The sequence below is a fragment of the Botrytis cinerea genome, chromosome 10, assembly GCF_000143535.2.
Source record: "Botrytis cinerea B05.10 chromosome 10, complete sequence".
Lineage (NCBI taxonomy): Eukaryota > Fungi > Ascomycota > Leotiomycetes > Helotiales > Sclerotiniaceae > Botrytis > Botrytis cinerea.
The window spans coordinates 1,415,059-1,438,467 of NC_037319.1; the positions used below are offsets into that span (position 1 = coordinate 1,415,059).

The 23,409-nt window shown below is 44.2% G+C and overlaps 6 protein-coding genes across 6 annotated transcripts; 3 read left to right on the top strand and 3 right to left on the bottom strand.

Annotated features, from left to right (window-relative positions):
• The first annotated feature begins 4,293 nt into the window (after positions 1-4,293).
• Positions 4,294-6,128, top strand: BCIN_10g03740 (hypothetical protein). The gene has a single exon (XM_024695581.1). It carries the CDS (start codon positions 4,815-4,817, stop codon positions 5,937-5,939), a length of 1,125 nt encoding a protein of 374 aa, XP_024551375.1. The 5' UTR covers positions 4,294-4,814; the 3' UTR covers positions 5,940-6,128.
• A 19-nt stretch (positions 6,129-6,147) lies between these two features.
• On the bottom strand, positions 6,148-7,780 carry BCIN_10g03750 (hypothetical protein). The gene has a single exon (XM_001549945.2). It carries the CDS (start codon positions 7,394-7,396, stop codon positions 6,704-6,706), a length of 693 nt encoding a protein of 230 aa, XP_001549995.1. The 5' UTR covers positions 7,397-7,780; the 3' UTR covers positions 6,148-6,703.
• Positions 7,781-7,849: 69 nt separating this feature from the next.
• Bcinp51 lies at positions 7,850-11,698 on the top strand. The gene has a single exon (XM_001549944.2). It carries the CDS (start codon positions 8,288-8,290, stop codon positions 11,420-11,422), a length of 3,135 nt encoding a protein of 1,044 aa, XP_001549994.2. The 5' UTR covers positions 7,850-8,287; the 3' UTR covers positions 11,423-11,698.
• Positions 11,699-11,702: 4 nt separating this feature from the next.
• Positions 11,703-13,951, bottom strand: BCIN_10g03770 (hypothetical protein). The gene has a single exon (XM_001549943.2). It carries the CDS (start codon positions 13,223-13,225, stop codon positions 11,867-11,869), a length of 1,359 nt encoding a protein of 452 aa, XP_001549993.1. The 5' UTR covers positions 13,226-13,951; the 3' UTR covers positions 11,703-11,866.
• A 5,850-nt stretch (positions 13,952-19,801) lies between these two features.
• Bcpdx1 lies at positions 19,802-21,563 on the bottom strand. Its single transcript, XM_024695582.1, has 2 exons — positions 21,383-21,563; positions 19,802-21,319 (listed from the first exon to the last, which is right to left on the bottom strand). Exons 1-2 carry the CDS (start codon positions 21,459-21,461, stop codon positions 20,097-20,099), a joined length of 1,302 nt encoding a protein of 433 aa, XP_024551376.1. The 5' UTR covers positions 21,462-21,563; the 3' UTR covers positions 19,802-20,096.
• A 76-nt stretch (positions 21,564-21,639) lies between these two features.
• On the top strand, positions 21,640-23,016 carry BCIN_10g03790 (hypothetical protein). The gene is made up of 3 exons (XM_001549938.2): positions 21,640-21,694; positions 21,758-22,172; positions 22,250-23,016. The coding sequence occupies exons 2-3, from the start codon at positions 21,905-21,907 to the stop codon at positions 22,846-22,848; spliced, it is 867 nt and encodes a 288-aa protein (XP_001549988.2). The 5' UTR covers positions 21,640-21,694; positions 21,758-21,904; the 3' UTR covers positions 22,849-23,016.
• The last annotated feature ends 393 nt before the right edge of the window (positions 23,017-23,409 follow it).

Consider the following 23,409-nt stretch of genomic DNA (forward strand, 5'->3'; position numbering starts at 1 on the left):
TTTCCACGTGGTAAGGCTGACCAGGGTTTCTCACAATCCTAATCTATCCAAGTATAGATTGAAAGCATGAGAAAAGTGGCCTAATTCAGGTAGGCTTGACTTATCATTCTTTCTACTTCCTGAAATTCTCCATCAAAATATTCGGTTTCGTCGGAAACGTCTGGATCCTATGATGCTCAAGCTTATTCGAGCCGCCACTCTGGTGCATGCTTGCATGACTGGCAACGCAACGTTCGAGTCTTAATCACACTTGGTACATCTATATGACAAAACAAGTGAGGTCTGACAGCCACAGCATGCGATTGAGAACCTCGATTTCACTAATCCAGGCTGAGAACTGTTCTAAAAGGCTTCAATTCAACATATATAGATCTCAATCGAATCAATGCTGGAGTAACTATTTGGCCGCGCTAGATATGAAAAACTCATTATTGATAAAGCTGATGTAACACCCCTGGAGTTGCATGAGTTTCTGCAGAGGTGAAGTCGTATTACATCTACACCACCTCTTGTGCATGATTGCTACTCACCGTTGCGCTCACCTTTCCCTCATTTACCACCGCCGGGTCACCGCTTTTACAGAGAAGTGCTGCAATTCGTGGGTCTTAGTTGAAAGATCCCTCCGGTATAACCTGATTCTGATATCCATGGAGTCTAAGCCTCAAGGATAGACACATCGGAAATATACTAGGTCGTATGCTCAACCTGTGAGACTTCTTCATCAGTACGCTGAAGAGCACTAAAAATGCGGACTTGGGTTTTCGGCGCGTACCGGTAGCTTATACAATGCAAGGTCTCGGTGGAAAGAGTGACCCTGGATGCAAACTATTATCTCTCAGGAGTCACTATGGGTGCCAGCTACTTGTTGACCAAACAAATCAAGTTCGGGAAATCAGGCCCTGCATGCATTGTGACGGCCATTCCGAGTACAAGAATCGGAGGTTATTGAAACAGGCAATGATAAACACTATGTCAAGAGAACAGCAGGCAAGTGGAACAATTTGCTGACCGCATATTTCAGGCATAATACTACGTTTAAAGATTACCTTCAATAGTAAAGTCTGATCGAAAACCAGTAGAAGGGTGGAGAGTGCAATGTATACCAAACACACGAACTCTGCAGCCCTACCATAGGGCTGCAGCTGTGCATCTCCACCAGGGACTCCAAAACACATGACTGCAATTCCAAGCGGTGCGACGCATAGATCGAGCTCGTTCCAATGGGAAGCTTTGTATTGAACGTCTATAAAGCCATTGCTGTGCCTGATCTGAATGGCAAGGGACTCAGCCTCTAAAGCCATGCTAATCCTCCCGAAACTGGTCAACGGCTTTTGGTTCTTCTCAGCAGATTGCCGCGACCCCTCGGGTTTATCTTAATGCTTTGGAACTACCTTCATTGTTAGGTATCATACCTCGGTTCTTTATCATGGAACCTGGAAGAGACCTAACCACTTGTGGAGATTCAACATTCGTATATGCTAAGAGTCACGTCTATAATGGCAGAAGTCATCATAGTCATGGCAGCCTTAGCCTTCAGCTACAATAATGAGGCGAAGACTTGAAGGATCATTGTTCTTCAAGTCGCCCTTTTCTCTTGCTAAATTTATGTTGACCGATGCAGATTTGTACTATATAAGATGCAAATGATCGACAGAAGTCATCTCCTCTGCAACTTGCAGACCATACATCCTTTACTCATCTGTTCGGATCATACCTCTCGATAATCTTGACAGTTCGACCCATATCGCCATTATACCTCATAAATCTTTCTTTTCCCATTCAACATCGAGAGTATCGTTGAGCCACACAAGTCTGAGATCATGTGCTACGTACTCGTCGAACGTTATTCTGTTTGCAGATGTATCTACTACACCCACGCGATCGACATGTGTCCCGCGTACGGAACACCGGGTCATTATGTTGAAGAAAGAACATTACTCGTCGGATACACCTGCGGTTTGCATTCGTCATCTTACTAGCACGAAACTTGTGACCTGCTTCTTGCAGTTACTGTTGTAGTGTTGTGTCGCGGATTTGAATTTCGGCAAAACACTCGGTCGATGGTTTACAGATCTCGATATGTCTCGAAATGTACAACATGTTATCAGTTATTTGACTATGAACTTGTTTGGTGCACAGTATTCTTTTGGAAATGGAAGTTTGAATGGTTGGGGTTTCGAGTATAGGATATCTTTTGGAACTGGCATGGGTTTGGCATTGGGACTTTGTATGAGTTATGGTCTAGATCGTTGTATCGTTAGCGTTGCTGGCCAACACACTGGGAGTTGAACAATTTGCATCTACTACACTGGATGAGTGATGCATTATGTTAGGGTTGTTTTTTTTGTCTTTAGATTCTTAGATTTTACATTGCCAGTGCGAACTGGCTGGGGACTTCAACGCAGTCAAGGGTTTACGGACTGATACGCATTGATATGGTTAGATTTTAGACTTTAAAACAAGCAATTTAAATTTATGATGGAATTTACACCTTGAATCGTGCATTTCTTATAAAATACGTCGCCACTTCCTGCAGTATCCACGAGAAAGAAAACACAACAACCATACAAAATGTCTATTCAAATTCCATCTAGAGCTCACCTAATAAGAACCACTAGAATACCAAAATCCACTCAAAGACTCTCCATTCACATTTCTTCTGGTCTAAAAACCGTTGAATCGAAAAAACTCGACTCGAGCGTCCATCCCAGAAGTTCCCAGGCAGTCCTCATCCGGCGTGTGGATCAGATCACATCAGCCTTGCATTCGCCATCAGAAACAACCGTAAGAAGCATACCTTCCGATCCCAAAACCTGCATTTCCCAGGATCAGAAGAAGATGATTGGAAGATGAGTCAGGATACCTGCTTGCTTACGTAGAAATGCTGACCCTGCTACTTTATCTGATTCGCAGATATAATTTACTGTTTGGGTAATAAAGCTTGAGAACCAATAATACTTGAGAATGGAAGAATTTCTAGAAATAGAATGCTTGAATTCTCTCAAATAGGGATGCGACTGGGAAATATATGGAAATGGAAGGGTTGGGCTGAGCCGGAAAACCTGTGGATTGTGTTTTCTGCTACGTGATTTGTTGTGCGAAGGATCGATGTCCGTGGGGGATTGGGATGGGATTAGATTGTTGTTTCTTTGCCGTTGCGGATGGAGATGCGTGGAAATCTCGTGTTTGACTGTGGCGGAGATGGGGCAGGGAGATATGTGAGTGCGAAGCGAGAGTGCCCCCTTTAATGTGGGTTGGTGGCTTGCGGATACCCGAGAAGATATTCGGGATTGCGTGGCTTGGTTCGATTTAGTTTCGAAAATCAATCGGCAATTCATGGAGATATTCCGTAATGAGAAGGATCTTATGTTGATATTGACAGCCATGCCACTATCGTGAATGTTGCGAAAACCTTTCAGATACTTGATGAAGTTGCTTACACTCAACCACTAGATGGCCATATTCTGTTCTCTAATTGAAAACCAAAATCTAGCAAGTAGGACAGATACTAATGAGTCTGCGCCAACATATTCAACTTCGCACACCACACAATCACACGGTCTAATTTCTACCATCTAGACGCTGCTTTATTCATTATAGCACCAACTAATCTCAAAACTAAAACGACACAATAATCCCACGTATGCAAGACACCTACCCTGTACAAATGCATGCATCCCTAATTGGGCCCGAAGTAACAAACTTCCAAATCTCGAGATAAGTCTGTAGCTACCTATCTACACACGCAAGTAAGACAGAGTATCTCTCATATAGACTGCAATGAAGAATTAAGAATAAGGCATAAAGGAGAAAACAAACAGTTGGATTTACCATGACCTATATTCTTTCCTAAAGACTCGTTAATTTGGTAGGATAGAAACAATCGCCGCCATTCTGCACTTTAAAGTGTCTCTGGTCTCCAGAAGCTGCTTATGCTCATATATTACAATAAAAGTTGATGACATGACGACATCGCAAGCGGAATTAATACTCTAATAAACTTCATGTGTCAAATAGTCTTAGAAATCTTCATAAGTACATAGAACACCTATCAATAATCCTAAATATCAACCCCTTCTATCGGAAACATCAACGCCGAGCTGACTTGCAGATACGCCTTGTCATGTCATCTTGCAATCTCACTTGCAGATGAGCACAGCCAAATTGAGAGCCAGTAATACAGACGCTTTCGCTCTTCGGTCTTGAACATGCAGGCAGATTACTACGTCATGAATTTACGCATTGTAATTTAAGTGTTGAGTGGGGGCTTGCTTCCCAGGTGTATCTTTTAAAGAGGAAAATTCTTAGCTGGCACGGTATTGCTGAGTGGATAGATGGAAACCAGAATAGCTGGCTATGATAATGTAAATAGATATTTGATTAGTAACTACTCGATATTAAAATTTAACATCAATCCATACTTTATTGTGAACTTCCCGATGAAGAAGTCTTGGGAATGATTGAAGACGGCCTAAAACCAATATCCCCTAACCTAAGCGACGCTTTCGGAATGCTGCCAGCCACACCCAAACATTTTTTCCTAGTTAGACAGCACAGGTAAGACATGATCGATTATTCGTTCCTCGAATTTATTTTCAATGTTTTCAGATTCGGATTCTACCCATTTGCATCGATTTCCCAAACATTGAGAGAATTACTGACGAGAACGATAATATGTTTCTGCAAGCCATCGAAAATCCTCACCAAACCCCACCCCCTTTTGAATATGAATTCTATGAGATCTTCCCCTCTACAGAATTCTTCAAATATGATATTACATTCGCAAAACAATTATATCGCACCAATAAGTCCGGATGGCGAGACAAATAGCAGCATCAAAAACAACAGCAATAACAACCCCTACGACTCCACCTAGCACATCCAGATATTCACACTTCCCACCTAAGCCATCACCTCTGACCCCTCACTCACGCTCTCCTCCCCAAATCACCCAACCGGTGCTCCCCACCCCCAAAATCCAACGCGCAAAAATCATACTCGGATTCTCCGGCATCGGCAAAACACACCTAGCCGCACACGCGAACCGCGAATTCGAATGGCTGCACGTAATCGATTATTCTCTGGAGCGACACCACGTAGATTTCAGCTGCGACTACCAGACGCAGTACTTGCAGACGGTGGCTGCGGCGGTATCGCAGCCGGGGGTTTTATTGCTGGGGGGACCGCGATGGGTGGGAGAGTTTTTGGTGCGGAATAATTGGGCGTTTAGTAGTGTGTTTCCGGGGTTGGAGTGCAGGGAGGAGTATGCGGTGAGGTGGGATCAGATGGGGGAGGAGGGAGGGTTGGTTGCGCATCGGTTGGTGGGGTGGGAGGATGCAGTTGGGGATATGTGGTGGGGGGAGGGGAGGTGTAATCATTTTGAATTGGGGAAGGGGTTTTATTTGGAAGATGTTTTTATGGATGTTGTGACGGCGGCGGATCATGTAGAGGGGTTGGGGGATGGGGAGAATGAGGATGAGGGGATGGGAAAGGTGTGGTATGATGCGCATGAGATGTTCCAAGGACCTTTTTCGAGACGGAAAAGATCACGTACTGAGAATGATGTACTACGACAAATCGTTCAAAGTCTCAAGTCTCGCCAGTCTTCTCGAATTCGATCTTTCCTCAACTATATTTTTCTGATACTTCAGTTTATCTTCCTCTGTATCCTCGCCACGCTCACCCTACTAGCATACAAAGAATGGAATCTGTGGCAATCGAGAAACAAGCCAAATCTCCCCACCATCGGGGAATTTTCTGGTCTGGGTGGTCTGAGTAGGATGCGCAATATGCTTAATCACTGGTTTCTTCCAGACTGTATATCGGCCATCTTGCCAAACTCACGGAAAACGTGGCTCGGCGCGTCTGATTTCCGGAAAGAACTTTCGATATTGGTTCAGAAATGGTTAGATTTGGAAGAATCTCTGTTGGGGTCTTGATAGGGCTTTTGTGGGTTGTATATAGGTACCAATGAAATGTATATGTTGTTATGAGGAGGTACTTTCGTGAGGAGATGCTATATGATATTGCCAACCAAGTACTGCTTAAGTGTGGCTGCTCAAGAAAAAACGAATAAATATCGATGCTCTCTTTGCAAGATTTTAATTTGCATGTTTCCTTTTAGAGCAACGCGGCCAAGCATCTTCATGTAAATAAGTTTGGCATTATGTTTAATTTACGTGGCAAGATATTATGACTCGATGTATGGCAAACCCGGTGGATGTATGTCACTCGCCATTTCAAAAGGCTGCCAAAACATCACGTTTGTACTAACAACAGGTATAGGATATCGCAGAAATATTCTTGCAAAGAGACAAGATTGGAAAACACACAAATGGTGAAATGCCATTCGCCTCTTCATAAGCCTGTGTTACATTGATGGGCTACTACAGATGTTTGTAGAATCCTTCACACAAACGACCTTCCTTAGACCTTTGGATCTTATGTTGGTTACCGTCTTGCTATAACTCTTCCTGATGCCCACCTTTGCCATTCTTTCTAATTCCCTACGGCTCGGCGGCAATAATCTTCTTTGATACTAGCCGTGGAGCAACGCTCGATGCAAAACTCAATGATCTAATAGATCATTTCGAGCTATGAACATGGTATGGACAGGCGAAAGATCTTGATGCTTCCCCATTTAGTACCCGTTTTTGAACGCAGCGAATAACACTTTTCCTGATAACTATCTTGCTGGGATTGTTCAACGAGCACCAAATAAATCTGTTATACTCAACCTCCTACCTCCTTGCGCTTCTACTTGGCTGGTTGGAATTTGGGACTGAGGTCCTTGGGGTTCTCCACTTCCATGGTTCTCTACCATACTCTCTATCGTTTGCACGTCAAGCATGGTAGCTTGCGTTTTCTTCCAATTCTTGAGAATCTCCGACTGATTCGCAACTCTCGTACCCGTCTCATCATCATGAATGTATATACCATAAGCCTTCGCAACAGGGGTACCTCCAACAGTCTCTGACTTTTCAACCGTCCAGTATAAATATTCCCCATTAATCTCGACATTGTTCATTTCGCTGAAATCGTGAATGATATTATTAAGGCCTTTGCGATTAAGGACCACAATGCAGTGGTCTTCAGCACCGGTTGTAGGCGAGGGTAAAAGCTCGCAGACAAACAATGTACCTTCGATAGGAAGTTTCTCCCAAGTTTTTGACTCTAGAGAAAACATGTACATAGTGGCCGATGCCGCGAGCGAAGTGATCTTTTTGATGGATGGATGATAGCGTCTGAGGACTGATAGATTGAGTTCTTCGTTGGTACGAGTAGGAGGTGCGGGACCTAGTATTGGCGTCTCGGTATCATAGTCGGAAGCTTGAACTTGGTGTAACTGAGAGGGACCGGGATGATTTTGACGCTGACGAGGCTTTCGAGGGGTCATTTTGACGGCTTGATTTATGCGAGGATAAAAGACCGGAGATATTGTAGAAAATAGGCCAAAAACGTAGTTGTTCTGCGAGAGTCTACTGTTTGTTGGTGGATAAGTGGTTGATAACGGAGATTTGTGGCTGCGCAAGTGCTGATGTGAAGTTGCGAGGCAGTTGGATGCTCGACTTGATCTGACAGGTATGTATGGGATACTGAATACGGCTTTGATTCAGCCTTCGTCATGCAAAGAATGGCCGTATTATGGATGGCGTTGCTGTAGTCTGTACGTATTGTCATGGAGGAAGAAAGATTTCAGCCTCGTGGTGCAATGTGAAATGTGAAATGTGAAATGTACCGACCGACCGTAGCTAGAAATTATGATGATGACTGGACCGTCAAGGGGGTACAAGTGGACAACAAGTGGGCTTTAATACTTCTAGAACGACCCCCACTAGCATCATTTATAGTACTCTTAGCACCACAATTACAATGACTTTAGGTTCGGTCCGTACCATAATAGAAAGTATAGGTACTTGCACCGGTAAGTTATTGCTTTAATTTGTTTACTGCTATCCTTTCAGTGGTTTACATCAGCTGGCATTCGCTCTCTCATACACTCATCCATTGCCATTGAAACCCGCGCACTTCGAGCTCAATCATTACACTGCAAGCTTTCTGTCTTTTCTAGGAACACCGCCCCCGGTGAGCTTTCTGTCTACGTCATTTGGTCCCGGGTATTTAAAGAACAAAAGGAAAAAGCAAGAAGACGCCGAAGAAGACGAGGAAGAAGAAACCCGAGCACGGTCTTCGAGAAACATTAAAAGGAAGTAGGCTGCGCAAAATCAATATGTCATGAAACCTTGACTCGTCTGTTATCGCTGGAACCCGTTACTAAGTTTCAAAGATGGCCTCAAACATGAGAGATTCGATAGACGAGGAGCCTGTCGAAGTCGAATTGCCTATGACCTCCAGCCCACAATCCCTCTCGAAAGCCGTCTATGCGCGACGAGACGAATATACTCGGCCGCATAATATCAAAATAAAGATTGGTTGCTGGAATGTTGCTGCTTGCCCTGGAACCGAGAAAGATCTCGCAGGTTGGTTTGCGCAAGGCAAAGGGATTGACAAGCGACTAGCTGGGCTTGAGATAGCCAATGCGATTGAGAAGGAGAATAGTCAGTCAAACATAGAAAGTGTCGAGGAACAAGAATCAAGGAGGAGGAAGAAAGAGTCGACAATCCCGCATGGCGATGAAGGAATAATTGCCGGAGGAGAAGATGTCGGATTATATGTTTTGGGATTACAAGAAGTTGTTCAGCTCACGTCTGCGAAGGAATATATTGGCAAAGTTTATTCAAATGATAATCCTGTAACGATATGGAGGAAAGCACTTTCTGGGGCTTTGCCAGAAGGTTATACTTTAGTGGCCGAACAACAGCTCTCTGGTCTACTCATGTTCATCTACGCATCCCCAGCTGTCGCACCTACGATAAGTTCTGTCAGTACCGTCAGTATTGGAACCGGATTCATGGGATATCTAGGGAACAAAGGCGCAATCACTACTAGGATAGTACTGGGAGAAACAACTCGGCTTGTATTCGTGAATTCACATTTGGCTTCGGGGACCGATAAAGCGCATTTGGAAAGGCGAATTTGGGACGTCTCACAAATATTGCAAAGAACGCATTTCGACCCTATAAGCCGAGGTGGAGTTCTAGATGATGCTCAGGAGAGCATCGGGGATGAAGATTTTGCTTTCTGGTTTGGAGATCTGAACTTCAGATTAGAGGGCTTACCGGGAGACGATATTCGACGATTGTTAATGCTTCATACGAAGGGAGAATATGGCATTGGGTCGCGATCAAGAAAGAAGATTGATAACGAAATTGATGCTGGCGACGGACCGATTGTAATCAGGTCTATTGATAGCGATGACGAATCCGAGGAAGAGATACGTAAAAGCAGTAGCACGTTTGACCCGAACGATGATTCTTCTACTGTGACCACGCTTCCGGATCCAGACGATTTCATACAAGATCCGAGCCAAGATCCTGCCTCATTACAAGCCACCATAGATTCATTATTGCCACATGACCAATTAAGGCATGTGCAGAAAGCTCGAAGGGCGTTTCACGATGGCTGGAGAGAAGGGCCGGTAACATTTCTTCCAACCTATAAATACGATGTAGGTAGCATGGGTGTTTTTGATTCTAGTGAGAAGAAGAGGGCACCAAGTTGGTGTGACCGAATTCTATTCAGAACACGGAGAGACAAATTGGTGTTTGATGCCAAGATGAATGAAGAGGCAATGGCAAGATTAAAAGATGAAGAAATGAAGGCTCAAGGAATGGATCATGCTACCGACGATGAAGATGTTCTCTTTAGCTACGATCCGGATGAAGATGGGGAGCAACAGACCACGCCTTCCAAGAGCGACGATTATGATGAATATGACGAATACGATGAAACTGAGGACAATGAAAATGCACCAGTAATAACTAGGGATGGATTTGTTGATCGAATAAATTTGGATATTTATACCTCACATCAACGAGTTCTCTCATCGGATCACAAACCACTCGATGCTGTTTTTACCTTGGAATATGACGCGGTCGTACCCGAACTGAAGTCAAAGGTACAGCAAGAGGTTGCTAGAGACCTTGATCGAGCGGAGAATGAAGCTCGTCCTGGAATAACCATCGTTATAGATCATTCACAGAATACAGAGGAGAATCAAAGTGGTAAATCTCGAAAGAACTCCAACGACGGGAGTGGGGCTGTTGATTTTGGTGATGTAGAATTCGAACACCGAAAATCTAGAAACATCACGATTGCAAATACAAGCCAAGTCACATCTACATTTGCATTTGTTGATAGACCGGGTGTTGAAGGCCAAGAAGACAGAATTGCACCGCCATGGCTCAGTGTATGGTTTGCAGGGTTCTCTATGGACGAAGACGATAGAGCCTTACAAGATCTTAAACGAGAGGTTACGCTGGAACCTGGGGATGCAATCAATGTCACACTTGAGGTTTTAGTGCACGATCCTTCCTCTGTAAAGTCATTGAATGATGGGGTTGTCTTACTCGAAGATGTATTGGTATTACGAGTTACAGATGGAAGAGATCATTTTATCCCGATCAAGGCAAACTGGCTCCAATCTTGTCTAGGAAGATCCGTTGAAGAGCTCATCCATATACCAGAAGGTGGCGTGCGAGCTTTATTACCCCGTCCAAGAGGCCAACCCGGACCTCCCGTCAATAGAGGCCAAGAAGTAACTTGGTCTGCACCTCGAGAATTACTTAAACTCACACAAGTTGTCGATTCTCTCACAGATCGTGTCGTGGCTGATTCAAACATGTTGGAAGGAGCGATGATACCTAGAGATTCTCCCGGTTGGCCATTTGATGAGAAAACATGGCGATACAAAGATGAACCTACTAGGACCGCTTTGAAAAGTCAAGTATTAACAGCTCTTGACGCCGATCAAAGTATATATGATATATTTCCCGTCGAAATTCCAGCCGCCCACCGACTCGAAATCGTAGCAGAAGTTTTCATCCTATTCCTACGCAGTCTTACCGATGGAATTGTTCCCGCAAATCTATGCGCGCAAATCGATTCCGATATCGTATCTCGAGTTAATACCCAATCAGACGTCGAAGAAACAAAAGCGTGGCTACTAGATCTTCTATCCTCGTTGCCTCATCACAATATCTCATTCGTCTTCCTCACATCGACACTTTCCCGTGTAGCTGGGGAATTAGCACCAATACCTAAAGTAAGACGTTCCCTCGATACAGCAGTTCGTATCGGATTCGATTCGGTCAAAAGAACGCTGAGTTGGAAGGGAAGAGCAGCGCCACTTCCGGAAGATCCGGCAGCAGTTAGGAGGAGAGAAGTTAACAGGGCTTTTGCGGATGTGTTTGTGGGGATAGTTTTTAAGGCGAATGTGGGAGTTAAAGAGAGGAATAAGAGGGTGGTGGAGGAGAAGAGGAGAGATGTTCTAGAAGCGTTTCTGAAAGGATTCTCGCGTTAAGGGAAACGAAAGTGAATGAGGGGGGCAGTTTGTAGGTTTTTTTTATAAGAGTTAACGAGTGGGTGGTTATGAATGAATGATTTTGATGTTTTCTCTTTTTTTTTTGGCAGGATAGATTGGGAGGAAGGTTATTATTGTTTGGGTTTGGATGGAAGGAACGGGATAGATGGTCGGGTGAATGGGTGGGTGGGACAGCTTGGAAATGCTATCTAGGTGTGTGTATGTAACAGTCTAGGAAGTAATGCCTATAAATAAGTTATGACTAGATGTTCCCCACAAGTGCATATTGCCAATGGTGTTGCAAAAAATAGCACTGTCTTACTACATGGCTCCCTATCACTACATAAGCAAACATGAAAGTATTTAAAAACGTATATTATTCCATTAATTATTAAATGAGCCCCCTCATCCTCAGAAGCGAAGCCAAAGTTATCTTCGAACAAATTAATAAATACTGAAAATATCCGTCCCATTATTATATTCCACTTCACAAACATCCACAAATGAGCCCACTACTTCGGCTCTCTCGCCCAACCAGTCCTGAACATCTTCTTCCTTGCAACTTGTTCCTGGTCCCCCAGTACAAGTAACCAAATCCTGTGGACTATTGTTCACTAGGACTCTGTAGTAGGTTCCTGCGTCGTAGCCAAAGCTGTCGCATTCCATCTTCTCGATGGCGACGTTGGTGAGGAAGGGGAGGATGGCGCTGGATTTCCAAGCGCGGTTGTAGTTAATGGCGTTGAGGGGCATGGTGCCATTGATATTGTTAGCGCCGGAGTAGGCGGAGTTGTTGAAGAGACCGAGTGCGACGATGACGGTGGGAGGGAGTTCGCGATGGGTGAAAGAGATGTAGAGATCTTGATCCGTGGTGGCGTTTGATGCATTGTTCTGCTCCGTCATGAGAGTGTTGAAGGTGGCGTTGACCCATGGGAAGCCAATGGCGCCGGATGCTTCGTTTCCGTATCCGGTGTTGTAGAAATATTGGATATCGTTTGTGTATTCGAATCCGAGCCAGTCGGTAGGGGAAAGGACGGAGAGGTCGCAGAAGGGGGAGGAGCCGCGAATCACGGTTTCGTAGCCGCAGAGAAGGGACATGCCGTAAACATCGTTGGATGTGAAGTTAAAAGCAGGTGCTAAACTGTTGAAACGTGCGGTGATGGGCTTGGTGTAGATTTCTTGGAATTTGCCGGATTGTTCGCTTCCACCAGAGGAACTGTATGCCGGGCAGGCCTTGTATGGAGTTAAGGAATTGGCGCTTGAATTCTTTCCTTCGTATACTTGGACAATTTCGATATCCGAGGCATCGTTTGCAAGACCATTGGAGAAAGACTGCGCAGTCTTCACGGTTCTTTCTGCAGTGGATGTCCATATTTTGTTTGGGGTTCTCAGACCTTGATATCGCTGCGCGATATCTACACCCAAGTTTGTGGCTTCCAATTTACCCGATCGGGTCAACATCTCGATTTCCGGATCGGTAATAGGAGCTTGCCATGTTGAAAGGAAGGAAAGACTTGGAATGCTCGCCCACTCCACAGATGTGTTTGCGAGCTTCTGTACAAAAGGCTCAATGTACTCTTCGTAGTCGAAGTCATTGGCGTAGATTGCAGCGTGGCGGACAAGATATGCAGCTCGAGTTACGTTGCATCCTTGAGGGGGAGCAGGATCAGTAGGTGGATCTTGAGGATCGAATGGAGGAGCGGTTCCAGCTAGATGCTCTAATGGATCGAAAGAATAGGAATTGGGTGAATGAGAGACTACACCAGTAGCTTGGAGAGCGAGTGTGAGGAGGACTGAGGAACGCATCTTGAGATGGATGAGAGGAAAGTAGAGATGGGGATGAAGGTAAAGAATTGTGCCCTACCAGTTCTGGTACCTTACCTTATATCCATGATCTGAGAGATCTTCACCGCAAGCTTCTCAAGATCATCATCGCGGCTTGAATTTGCAATCATGTTACCAACTAAATCAAGGCACAGGAATGGTATCCACGATGCGATGTAGATTTCGTAGATGTGTGGGCACAGTCGGCAGCTAGTTCAACAGGTTTGTTGTTTTTTATTGTCAGTGGATTTGCTTGATGTCAGCCAAGCCATTTAGATTGACGAATCACCAGCCACACGTGTGGATCTGCTTAGTACCAAAGTGGTTAGTCGGATTGGGTAGCCGTCGTAGCTCAGGGGTATTGGCGCAGTCCCGAGCGAGCGAGCCATAGTAAGGATGAACTAATTATGTGCGACGGGCTTGGTAAGTACGGGGGTTGCAGCGATTTCAGAAGAGATTATAGGCTCTTCTAGGTGATGTGTGCTGTGAGGCGCTATAAGGCTCTAAAACTTAATCTCCGCTCTACTATCATAGGGTAGTAGAGCTTGTATCTTAAGTTCAATTAGGCTCTAGATAGGCGTGAAATTCGAAAGCCTGAAGCTTAGAAGCTCCTCAAGCCTAATATAGGCTCAAGCTATGCAAGCACAGGTGTCTCCCTGTGACTCCGCATTACAAGTCGGCTGAGTGCTGAATTACCTAAGATTTCCCAGGAAGGATAGCAGGATAGTTCCAGGCTTTTATAGATTTGTTCTCTGTCTCAATTCGCAAAGTCTTCACTTGTTCACACTGAAACATGACCTTCGAAGTCGATCATTAATAACTTTTCTATTGGAATATCTGTTTTCGCAATCATAACTTGACGTTCAAAGTTTATCGTGTCAATATACATTTTGCTCGTATTCTTCAATGCCGTTAACTTCATTCATCCATCTCGTTTTCCATCTTGAACTCAAACACTGCAATAGCTAGCTTAGATTGATCTAGCTTCAAAAGGTCAAGAAGACAAGTGACTTAACTCTCTTGGGGTATTGAATCCTTTCTATTTCTGTCTATATCCACAATGAACACTTTTGAGATGATCAAACCCCTCTCGCTTGGCATACACAGTCTTAATGCGGCTTGGGTCATATGTCTCACCCCGGTGCCATCGCGCGTTGTTGACAAAGATTGCAACTTTGTTCTTCATTTTGTAGATTTGCCAACTATGTTGTGCCTCGTATCTTCCAATGTTCTTTCCAACTATTGAGTTATCGCAAATTCGGCCAAAATATCCTCGCAAACATCATGTAACCTGGCAATGGTCCAATGACTACCTCCAATATATCCACTGATTTCTCTCCGGTCCTAGGGAGATGTTCTTACTTCTCTTACTCAGAATAAGATGAATATCTTCCTTGATCTACGACCGCCATTTTACTTCGACAGCGAGTCTTCATGTTGGAAGAGATTCTGGAATATGCTCAAGGGCCATTCTATAAACTTCAGTGCGGATTGCTTCCATCCTACCCAAGCTCTTTTTTTCTCTTTTCTCTCCCTTCACTGTCCACCACCTTGAGTCTTCTACTCGCCTTAATCCTAACTTAGCGAAGGCTTCGGTTCTCGGTTCTCTAGAATTGCATTGCAATTCGTTCTCGCTCTTTCTTACAGAAACTTCCTATTCTGGTGAAGTATCAGGTGGAATGCTATTCTTGATGCTCCATTTGTGCTCAATGACTGTACGATCCTCATCACCCCGCTTGTATATCTGTAAAAAGAATCTTTAGACTAGCTTCACTGACGCTATTGTGCTGGAATTCCAGCTTCAGGGCCTTAGAATGGCCTGTCGTACCAGCCGTCGTCAATATGAAACCGAAAAGCACATCACTTATGTTCCTCCTCCGCATTCACTTTCGGAATTCAAGAGCCTCGGCTCCCTTATTCGAATGAGTATTTTGCGAGTCAGCCATAGGTGCTTCAGAATACTGATTTTAAACCTGAGCGGATCCCAGCATCCGAACCAGTCCAGGATTTGCAATTTCCTGTGCTGATAATCTTTCGACATTGTTTCCTGAAAGTCATATCTCAGCCTAGAACACTGACGAACAATACTCGTACATCTGGGAACTCTCTGTGGATGAATAGTCACAAAATTCCCTCGAATATTGCACAATAATTATCTGGATTCGAGTTTGAAAGAGTTGGTTCTAACCGTTCTGTGGACTGCTTTGGGAAATGACGGTCAGTTCGGAGAACACAAATTGCCCCTTCTGAAACGATTTCTCCGATTTTGCTGCATTGTTCTTCTCTACTGATTAACCCATCTTCCTGTGATTTGAGATACTTCGGACACAAGCTCCTTAGTTCTCTAGCTCTTAGCAATATTCCAATTGCTCTTTAGCGGCGCTCTTGTCCAGCTCACAGCACCTACTTCTTTCCTTTTCCCCTCTCTAATACCCGTGCCGTATGAACACAGTTCTCTTTTTATCTTCCAAGAGCTTCATCTGTCAGCCCAGGCTAACGTTAATGCTGCAAACATCTGGATCTTTCTCGAATATTGGATTTTTCCGGACCAGAGATCCATTAATCAGCTAGTGACAATTCATCTTCTAACGTCGTGTAACATCACTGACTTTCCGATAAAATACAAAAAGTCACTTCCATTTGAATAAGTTATCTCGATCCGGTAAAGGGATTTTATGGTGAGCACCACCTGTCACATCTCCAGCGAGAAACTGTCGCGTGAATGAAATATTGTGCAGCGTACTTGCGTATGGTAGTGTTTCGGCTCTAACCACCCGAAAGCACATCTTTTCGAATTTTTCGTGTTTCTGCTTGTCAAGGTGTGATCTTCTTTAATCCTAAAAGTATTCCATCTTCGTCGCTAGAAGTATGGAGTCGATTATGTGGAGATTCTAAACATTTTGCGTGTGTTTCGTATGGCACAGGAAGCTTCTAAGCTTACAATGCCATTTTTATCGTAACTCACGGCAAATCGACAATATTTCCATGCTCTTTCTTGCCTTTGAAAAGTTTCCTATCTCATAGCATTCAATCTCGTATGTAACAATGGTTATAAACTTCCATGCTGCCGATATTTTGAGTGCAACTGAGAACGACAATTGCGCCCGTCGACTTCTTAGACGAATAGATGATTCGGGACACGCAATTTCAGCATTCTACATTTCTAAACCGATCTATCTTCTTGATCTTTTTAATAATTCATTCGGCTTTAGTTGAACTTTTACGGCCTTCTCTCGATTATCCTATCCACCGTCCTATCAAATGCGCATACCGTCAAAAACTATCCCGTCAAGGATGTTAAATAGTTATCATCTGGAAAAGGTCGAGCGACGCCAGAGATTGGAAGCGATGCCGAAAGGAGGTTTCTTTCGACGCTTAGTAGCCTGAGAGTATGGAGTTGAAATCGTATGGGTGAAGATGAAGTATCTCAATCCTTAATGTTACTGTCTCCAGTCCTTCCTTGCTTAGACTAGCTCAAACAAAAAGCACACACAAGCATCAATCATTGCAGAAGATACGCTGCTAGAAGAAGCGGGACTCAAGTCGGAGTTCTGGGTGGTCGTTCATTCTTGCTGCCAAAGTTATGAAGGTTCGTATCGATCAGTTGATGCATGCGAGTCCCTAACTCCAGATTCTTTAAAATAGCCAGAGCAGTGAGTATCCATGTGGTGTGATCTTAGTTTGTCAAATTTCTTACTGAACCCGGTATGCTGCTGATGATACATCCCCTGGAATATCTCTTTTGAAACGTAGGGCTCCTTTCAAGATCCGTTAAACGAGTCAACGGCCAGATCGAAATTCATTTCCCAGTTTTTCGTGGATTTGAATCTTCAAATAAGAAGATTTCGAACAGAAGGGATGGGTCTAGCAACTATAGTAATCTCGTGTTCTCCTCCAACACTTTCAATATGTGTGTCGCGTACCCAATATGGCTGGGCTTTGAGGAAGCCCATTCCTTCATTCGCGCAAACATTGTCAAACAGCTGGAGCAATATTGGATGCTCATTTAGATTGCTTGACTTGTTATTAGTGGAGTTCCAACTAGAAGCCAGAAACCTATCGGAATATCATAGCATTATGTGACAACGAGTTTGAGTATAGGTAGTGATAGATGTCCCGACGATTTGAAGGCTGGAAGAATTATTGTTCCAAGCAAATGCACGTTACGATGTTGCAAGCTTCAAATCGCGCAACTCCGTAGACAACATCCGTAGAAGATAGTTGGTTAATATTTAATATATTGGGAGCTTATACCTCTTAGCGGCAGCAACAATTTCCTTGAGCGTTTTTGAGTCGAGTTGGCACACTTATTGAGTGAAGATATTTCTCCAGTCTCAGTTCAAGAATGTATTCAAATGCATATTTGCCATATCTTCGTGGTACGAGTAGGCATATAAATCCAGTCGATCTACCTTCTGTGTAAATCTGAAATTCCGGGGATGTGTGGCTCAACATTGCTGCTCGATTGGACCTTAAAGTCTTTTCAGTCTCTGGGGCACTCTGTCTATATCCAGGTCCACAGATGAAAGATAACATGTTGATTAACGAGTGGCGAATTATTAATATTGTTATATGTTGGTTGTGGTACTTCATCGTCTTCTCGAGCCTCGAGGGCCTTGAAGCATCATAAGTGAGGCTATCGATGTGTATGGCAATCTAGGATAACATGGCATGATGTTGAGTAGTATCGGAGTCTTGAAAGGGTCACCGTAGTAGGGCGAGGATGTATAAGAACACATGAAGAAGAAAGCAAGTAGGGAAGTCAACAGACTTTAGAAGCACCATAACTGATGGGGAGCACCGACTAGTCTTGCTTGTTCTCATCTTCTGGCACGGGATTCCGTGTCAATAAAGGTTGCATCGAATTTTATGATGTGACAAAATTCGCCCTGTCATTCCTGCCAAACGTACTTTGTGAGAACCGTATTCGATGAGAGTCCTGGTAATTTGAGAGACATTATCATTGCAAACCAAAACGATGGAAAAGGCATCCTTCGAGCTCTGATGTTCTTTTAGTTCCTCAAAGCCATAATACCTTCAACGAGCTCTTTTCTGATATGACTTATGTTTGATGGCGGGCAAAATGGCCCATTGCTATGTGTAAAGAAACCGAGATGTCTTTCTAAATATCTTTTGTGGAGGAAGGCAGGGTCTAGGAGTTTTGGATCGACTGTTGATTTTGGGGATCATCAGCGGTCCTTCCATTGATTAATGTGAATTGAACCCAAATTCAGCTGCGGTAGGAACTTCGGATTGTTGTCATCAACAGGTTTGGGTCTAGAGCAGCTCGGCCTCCTATCTTATCCTTCCTATTTGCTACTAGTTCTTGTGAAGTCGAATGATGTGATGGCTGTTCCACGCCGAAGGCACATGATCCTATCCTTTAAGCCAACCAAGACGTAAAATTAAGCACGCAATGATTGTGTCGACCTTCCTTCTTCCCCGACCCATCAGCCTCTTTAGTCTAAGGCTAGCCTAGCGTGCAAGACCAGTCAGCCCAAAAGATAAGGGCATATTGAATGTCCGTATTCCTAGAACAGATCTTGCTGCTGGAGTTAGTCTCGTTGCTAGAGTTGATCTGGTGTTGCAAAGCACCAGATGTTGTAAGCTCCCCAATACCAATTGGCCTTTGGTAGGTTCTGACGGCGGTATATAGGTTGTCCGATTTATGTGACTAGTTCGGACCATTCTGCGCCGATCAGTTGTCACATATCGAGAAGGAAATGGTTCTTCTAGGGTCCCTTGAGCAGAGGACGACATCTTATCCCCCGTACCAGTAAGCGCCAGTCTAGTGCCATCATTGACATGAAAGCTAAACATTGTTCGTAATAGGCAGGCCTTCGAGTGCTACGGGCTCTGAAGCTACAGGCACACTCCAATAAGCCTCCTCACGGAGAGAGCGTGAGCGAGGAAGGCTTATCAGGTTACTATTGAAAGTCAGACGGTCTTCATTTTCTCATGAGAGAAGAGAACGAGGATCAAGTGACAGGAATTAGTCATACCAGAAAAGGCATGTTCCTGTCTTTGCTGACCACTGTCGAGTTCTGATGGAACTTTAAATCCTGGTGTATCTTTTACAAGAAAGAAGAAGAAAAACAGATCTCGCCATGTCACCGATACGAGAAGGTAGAGAATGCTCCAAGGAAAAGCTGCCAAAACGACGCAAATTTGTTGAAATTGGTGATATATGGCGAAACCACTCTACAGGCAAAGAGGCATGAGTGAGAATGAGAGAAAAAAGAAACTTCCAAGTCCTACGGAAGAAAGAAGGGTATATATCTGCCACACAGGCACATCCCAAGGTAGTTTGGGAGGAGCAGAAGATCTGGAAAACACGTATTTCTCTGGTATCTGCAGCCTGTTTTGAGAATCTGTGTGTAAATAGCATCGTCTTACCGACTAATGTATGATCACAGAACCTGGACCCCCTATACGCAAAGTAACTTGGCACAAATGAAAATTGCAAACTTACTCTATCACACCAGTCTTTGCTGCCTACTCACCAATTCGTCGGCAATTAACAACGATTTACCGTTCAACAGAGAACGTCACATTATCTGATACACACCGACTATTCCGTGCATGGTTTTGTACAGAAATCAATGGACCAGTACTTTATTTCATGTATGCATGACAGCAGTTCCAAACCATGCATATATCTTATCGATGAAGAGGTGCTTTTCGGGAAGTAGCGTGCATTAGAGAAGTTTCGAACATGCAGACCTTTCCGTCACCTCCGCATTCATACAAACGGAAAAGAAAATGGCGTGGAAGAAATTGGCAATGAAAATAATCCCCTCATGGTATCATCAATCTATTCTCCATCTAGCTAGGTATACTACACACGCATGTTTTACAGAATCAACCTCCCGGGCTCCTGTTCCAAGACAAGCTTGAATCTCTGCATGAAGATTGACGCAGCCTCCATGTCAGTTTCTGGAATTGTCACCCAGAACTCATCTGCTGCAACTGGCTCCGGTTTTGGTGCCGAGCGTTTGACTGGTGCCGCCCTTGTAAGACCTGACAAGAAGTCATAGACATCGATGTTACTGTTCCTTTTCGATGATTGTAATGCTTGGGCACCTTGGCGAAGTGCAGCACCGCTCTCCGGTAAAAAGTTTCCTCTAACCCCATTTGCTGAGTTAACTTTGTCAAGCCCGAGAACGGAGTCAAAAAGTTCATCGGATGTGGGTTTGTAGTTCTTTGGGCGGGGAAGGTCATCATTTGCGACATCTGCTGCACGCTCAATGAATGTTGAGAGGGGTATGAATACACCAAGTGTAGATTGTATCCTCTGTTGAACCTCTACGGCTGCTTTCATAGAGATAGTGTGTGCGACACGATGGAATGTGATTGGTTTTGGTGCTGGTGTATCCTTCTTGGCTGGCTTAACTGCCTTGGGAGGAGCAATCTTAATATTGCTGAGGTCGAGGTGGGAGAGTTTGGCAATCTTTTGCGAAAGTTCGGTAGGGTATGAGGAAGATATTGAGCCCAAATATGCTAGAACATCTCCTTTCAATAGTCGATTATTTGGTCCACTGGGAACCATCTTTTCAATATCAGATGCATCTAGTCCACGTGCGTGAATCAAATGTTCGACTGAAGGAAGTAGAGGGTATGTTTGTTTCTTTGCTTTTCCTGCCGATTTCTTTGCGGGAGCGGAGGTCTCGGCGGAAGGCTTCGAGGTAGGAGGAGCTTCGGCTTGTGATTCTGAGGACTTTGCAGGGCTTGGCTTCGAGGCCTCTTCTTTTGGCGATGGAGGGGCAGCACTGGCTTCAGCTGGTATTTCCAATGAACTCAAATCATCTCCAGATTCTGCGAGAACACCGATTCTTGTGCCAACCTTGATTCCCTTGCTGCCATCGCCCATTGTAATCTTTGCCATAATACCATCGTCCTGGGCTTCCACATCCATTGAAGCCTTATCAGTTTCGATCTCGAGTAAGACATCGCCAGCCGCAAATGAGTCTCCCTCCTTAACATTCCACTTTGCAATATTTCCCTCGGTCATCGTAGGAGAAAGAGCCGGCATCGTGAAGTTCTGGGCAGCTAGACATGCCGCAGAAGTCCTGAGTCCTACCATCATCAAATATTAACCTCCCATGCTCAACCCAAAATTTCTCAAGGGTAAATACTAACCTCTGGCAGTGGCATCCTGTCGCAATCCCCTAGCAGTAAGTCTAGCAGATACACGACAAGCTGTCGCAAAAGATGCCATGCTGACTGTAGTAGATTTGAAACTCAATTGAGAGTTTCTTGAGGAGGTAAGTGAAAGTCGAAGATATTCTTGAGACGTTGAGATCAACAAATGGGATATTTCGGGAGGGTACACGCTAGGCCAATTAACAGGGTTGAATAATTTCGCCGAACCTCCGATCATTAATTTTTCCCGTCCCGAAGTTGAAGCTTTGGGTTCCGATTTCATTTATTGAATTTTGTTCTCCAGGTATGGTACGTTTTATTTGAATATATATATATTTGACTTGTTAATAAGTCGTTGCTAATACTTTCCAGACGTCCGCATTTTTAAGAGGGTGTATTAAATTACATTCTACGACTCTGAGTTCCTCCCGAACTTTCCTCTCCATAACTCCAAAAACATGTCAAAACCATCGATTCTTCACATCAACAACTCTATGTCGCTCTACAGCTAGAAAGCCAATGGCAATGCCAACGGCAAAGGCAAAATCCAAACCTAAGCCGCAGCTCAAAGCTAAGCCAAAGGTCACAACCCAAATCCAAACCCCCGAATTAGTTGTCGCAGAACCACCATCGCTGGCTCCAAAACCTCTCAAGTACCATAGCTATGCCGACATTCTGGCTGCGAAACCACATACCACAATTCTCTACCAATCAGCTTCGCATACTGGATACATTGTGACGTCTTACATAGCTGGAACCTTCCTTCTGGGGTTTGCCGGTCTCACTTGTACGTTTTTTCTCATTCATTGACCAGACATCTTGCCCTCAAGAACCCCTCGCTAACCCATTTTCTTCATCTACCAGTTTGGAATAATTACGTTCATATCCCTGATGATATCGCTGTATGGGTTCCCTATGCTTTCGGTGGCATATCTTTCCTCCTCGCTTGTTGTGGAGGCTACGTCATTCTCTCTCCCGCCGGTCTCATAAAATCTATAACCGCCGTCCCTGCCAGCCTATGCGCCCATCCTCCAAAAGTCGCCGCACCTCTCTATGTAGAGGTTGCTCTCAAAAAGATCGTTCCTATTCCTTTCATGCCTCCACGCATCCTAACTCTACCACCATCTTCCCTACATCTTACAAGTCATCTTTATCAAGCCAGAACACCCGCTGAGGAACGAGCATGGAATAGAATAGTTGAGGCAAAGAAAAGAGAATTAGCGGAATATGATCGGACACATATCATTGGTAGAGGAACACGAAAGATTTCGGTGGGCTTATTTGAGCTGGTAAGGTCATTTGGAAGATGTTGGACAAGGGATGGATTCATTCCAGTGAGGGTTACAGAGAGAGGAAAGGGAAGAGTTTTGAAATTAGATGGAGAGGCTGGATGGGCACAAGATGGAGGGAGAGCGTTGGAGAAAATTATAAAGGTTCAAGAGTCTAAGAGAGTGGGGTTCTAGATCTAGTTCGGGAGGGAATAGCCGAGAAATCGCTTCGCTAGTAGGGGACCAGGAGAAATACTGTAGACCCGAAAATATTTGTACAATACAAAGATATCACACATTACAATGGTACATCTGAGCCGAATATTATACTCACTTAACTATAGCCTAATGGTTTAATTTACATACTCGTGAAGATCTCAAAGTGCTCGTCCGAAATTGTAAATTATCATAACCTATCAACATACAATCGGTGTTTTAGCGAATAATCACGCAGGGTTGGAAGGGGGGCAGCAGCACTGTGATCACATTTCTAAACCTATACTTTCAAGGTAGTCAGAACTCTGACGTAGGGTCTTAACAAAACATATTGGCCACAAAAAATTGAACTGGCAAGGCTCAATTCCTCATTCTGTGATTTGACTTTCTTGAATAATCATCCGAAAGCATCCAATCTCTGTCTCCAGTCTGGGAATTCCAGAATATCGTCAGGTAGTTCCAAAGTACTAAAACAAATTCATATTTGAGGTAGAGAACTACACGATGAGAAGGCACTTTTTGGACGTACCCTTTCTGTCA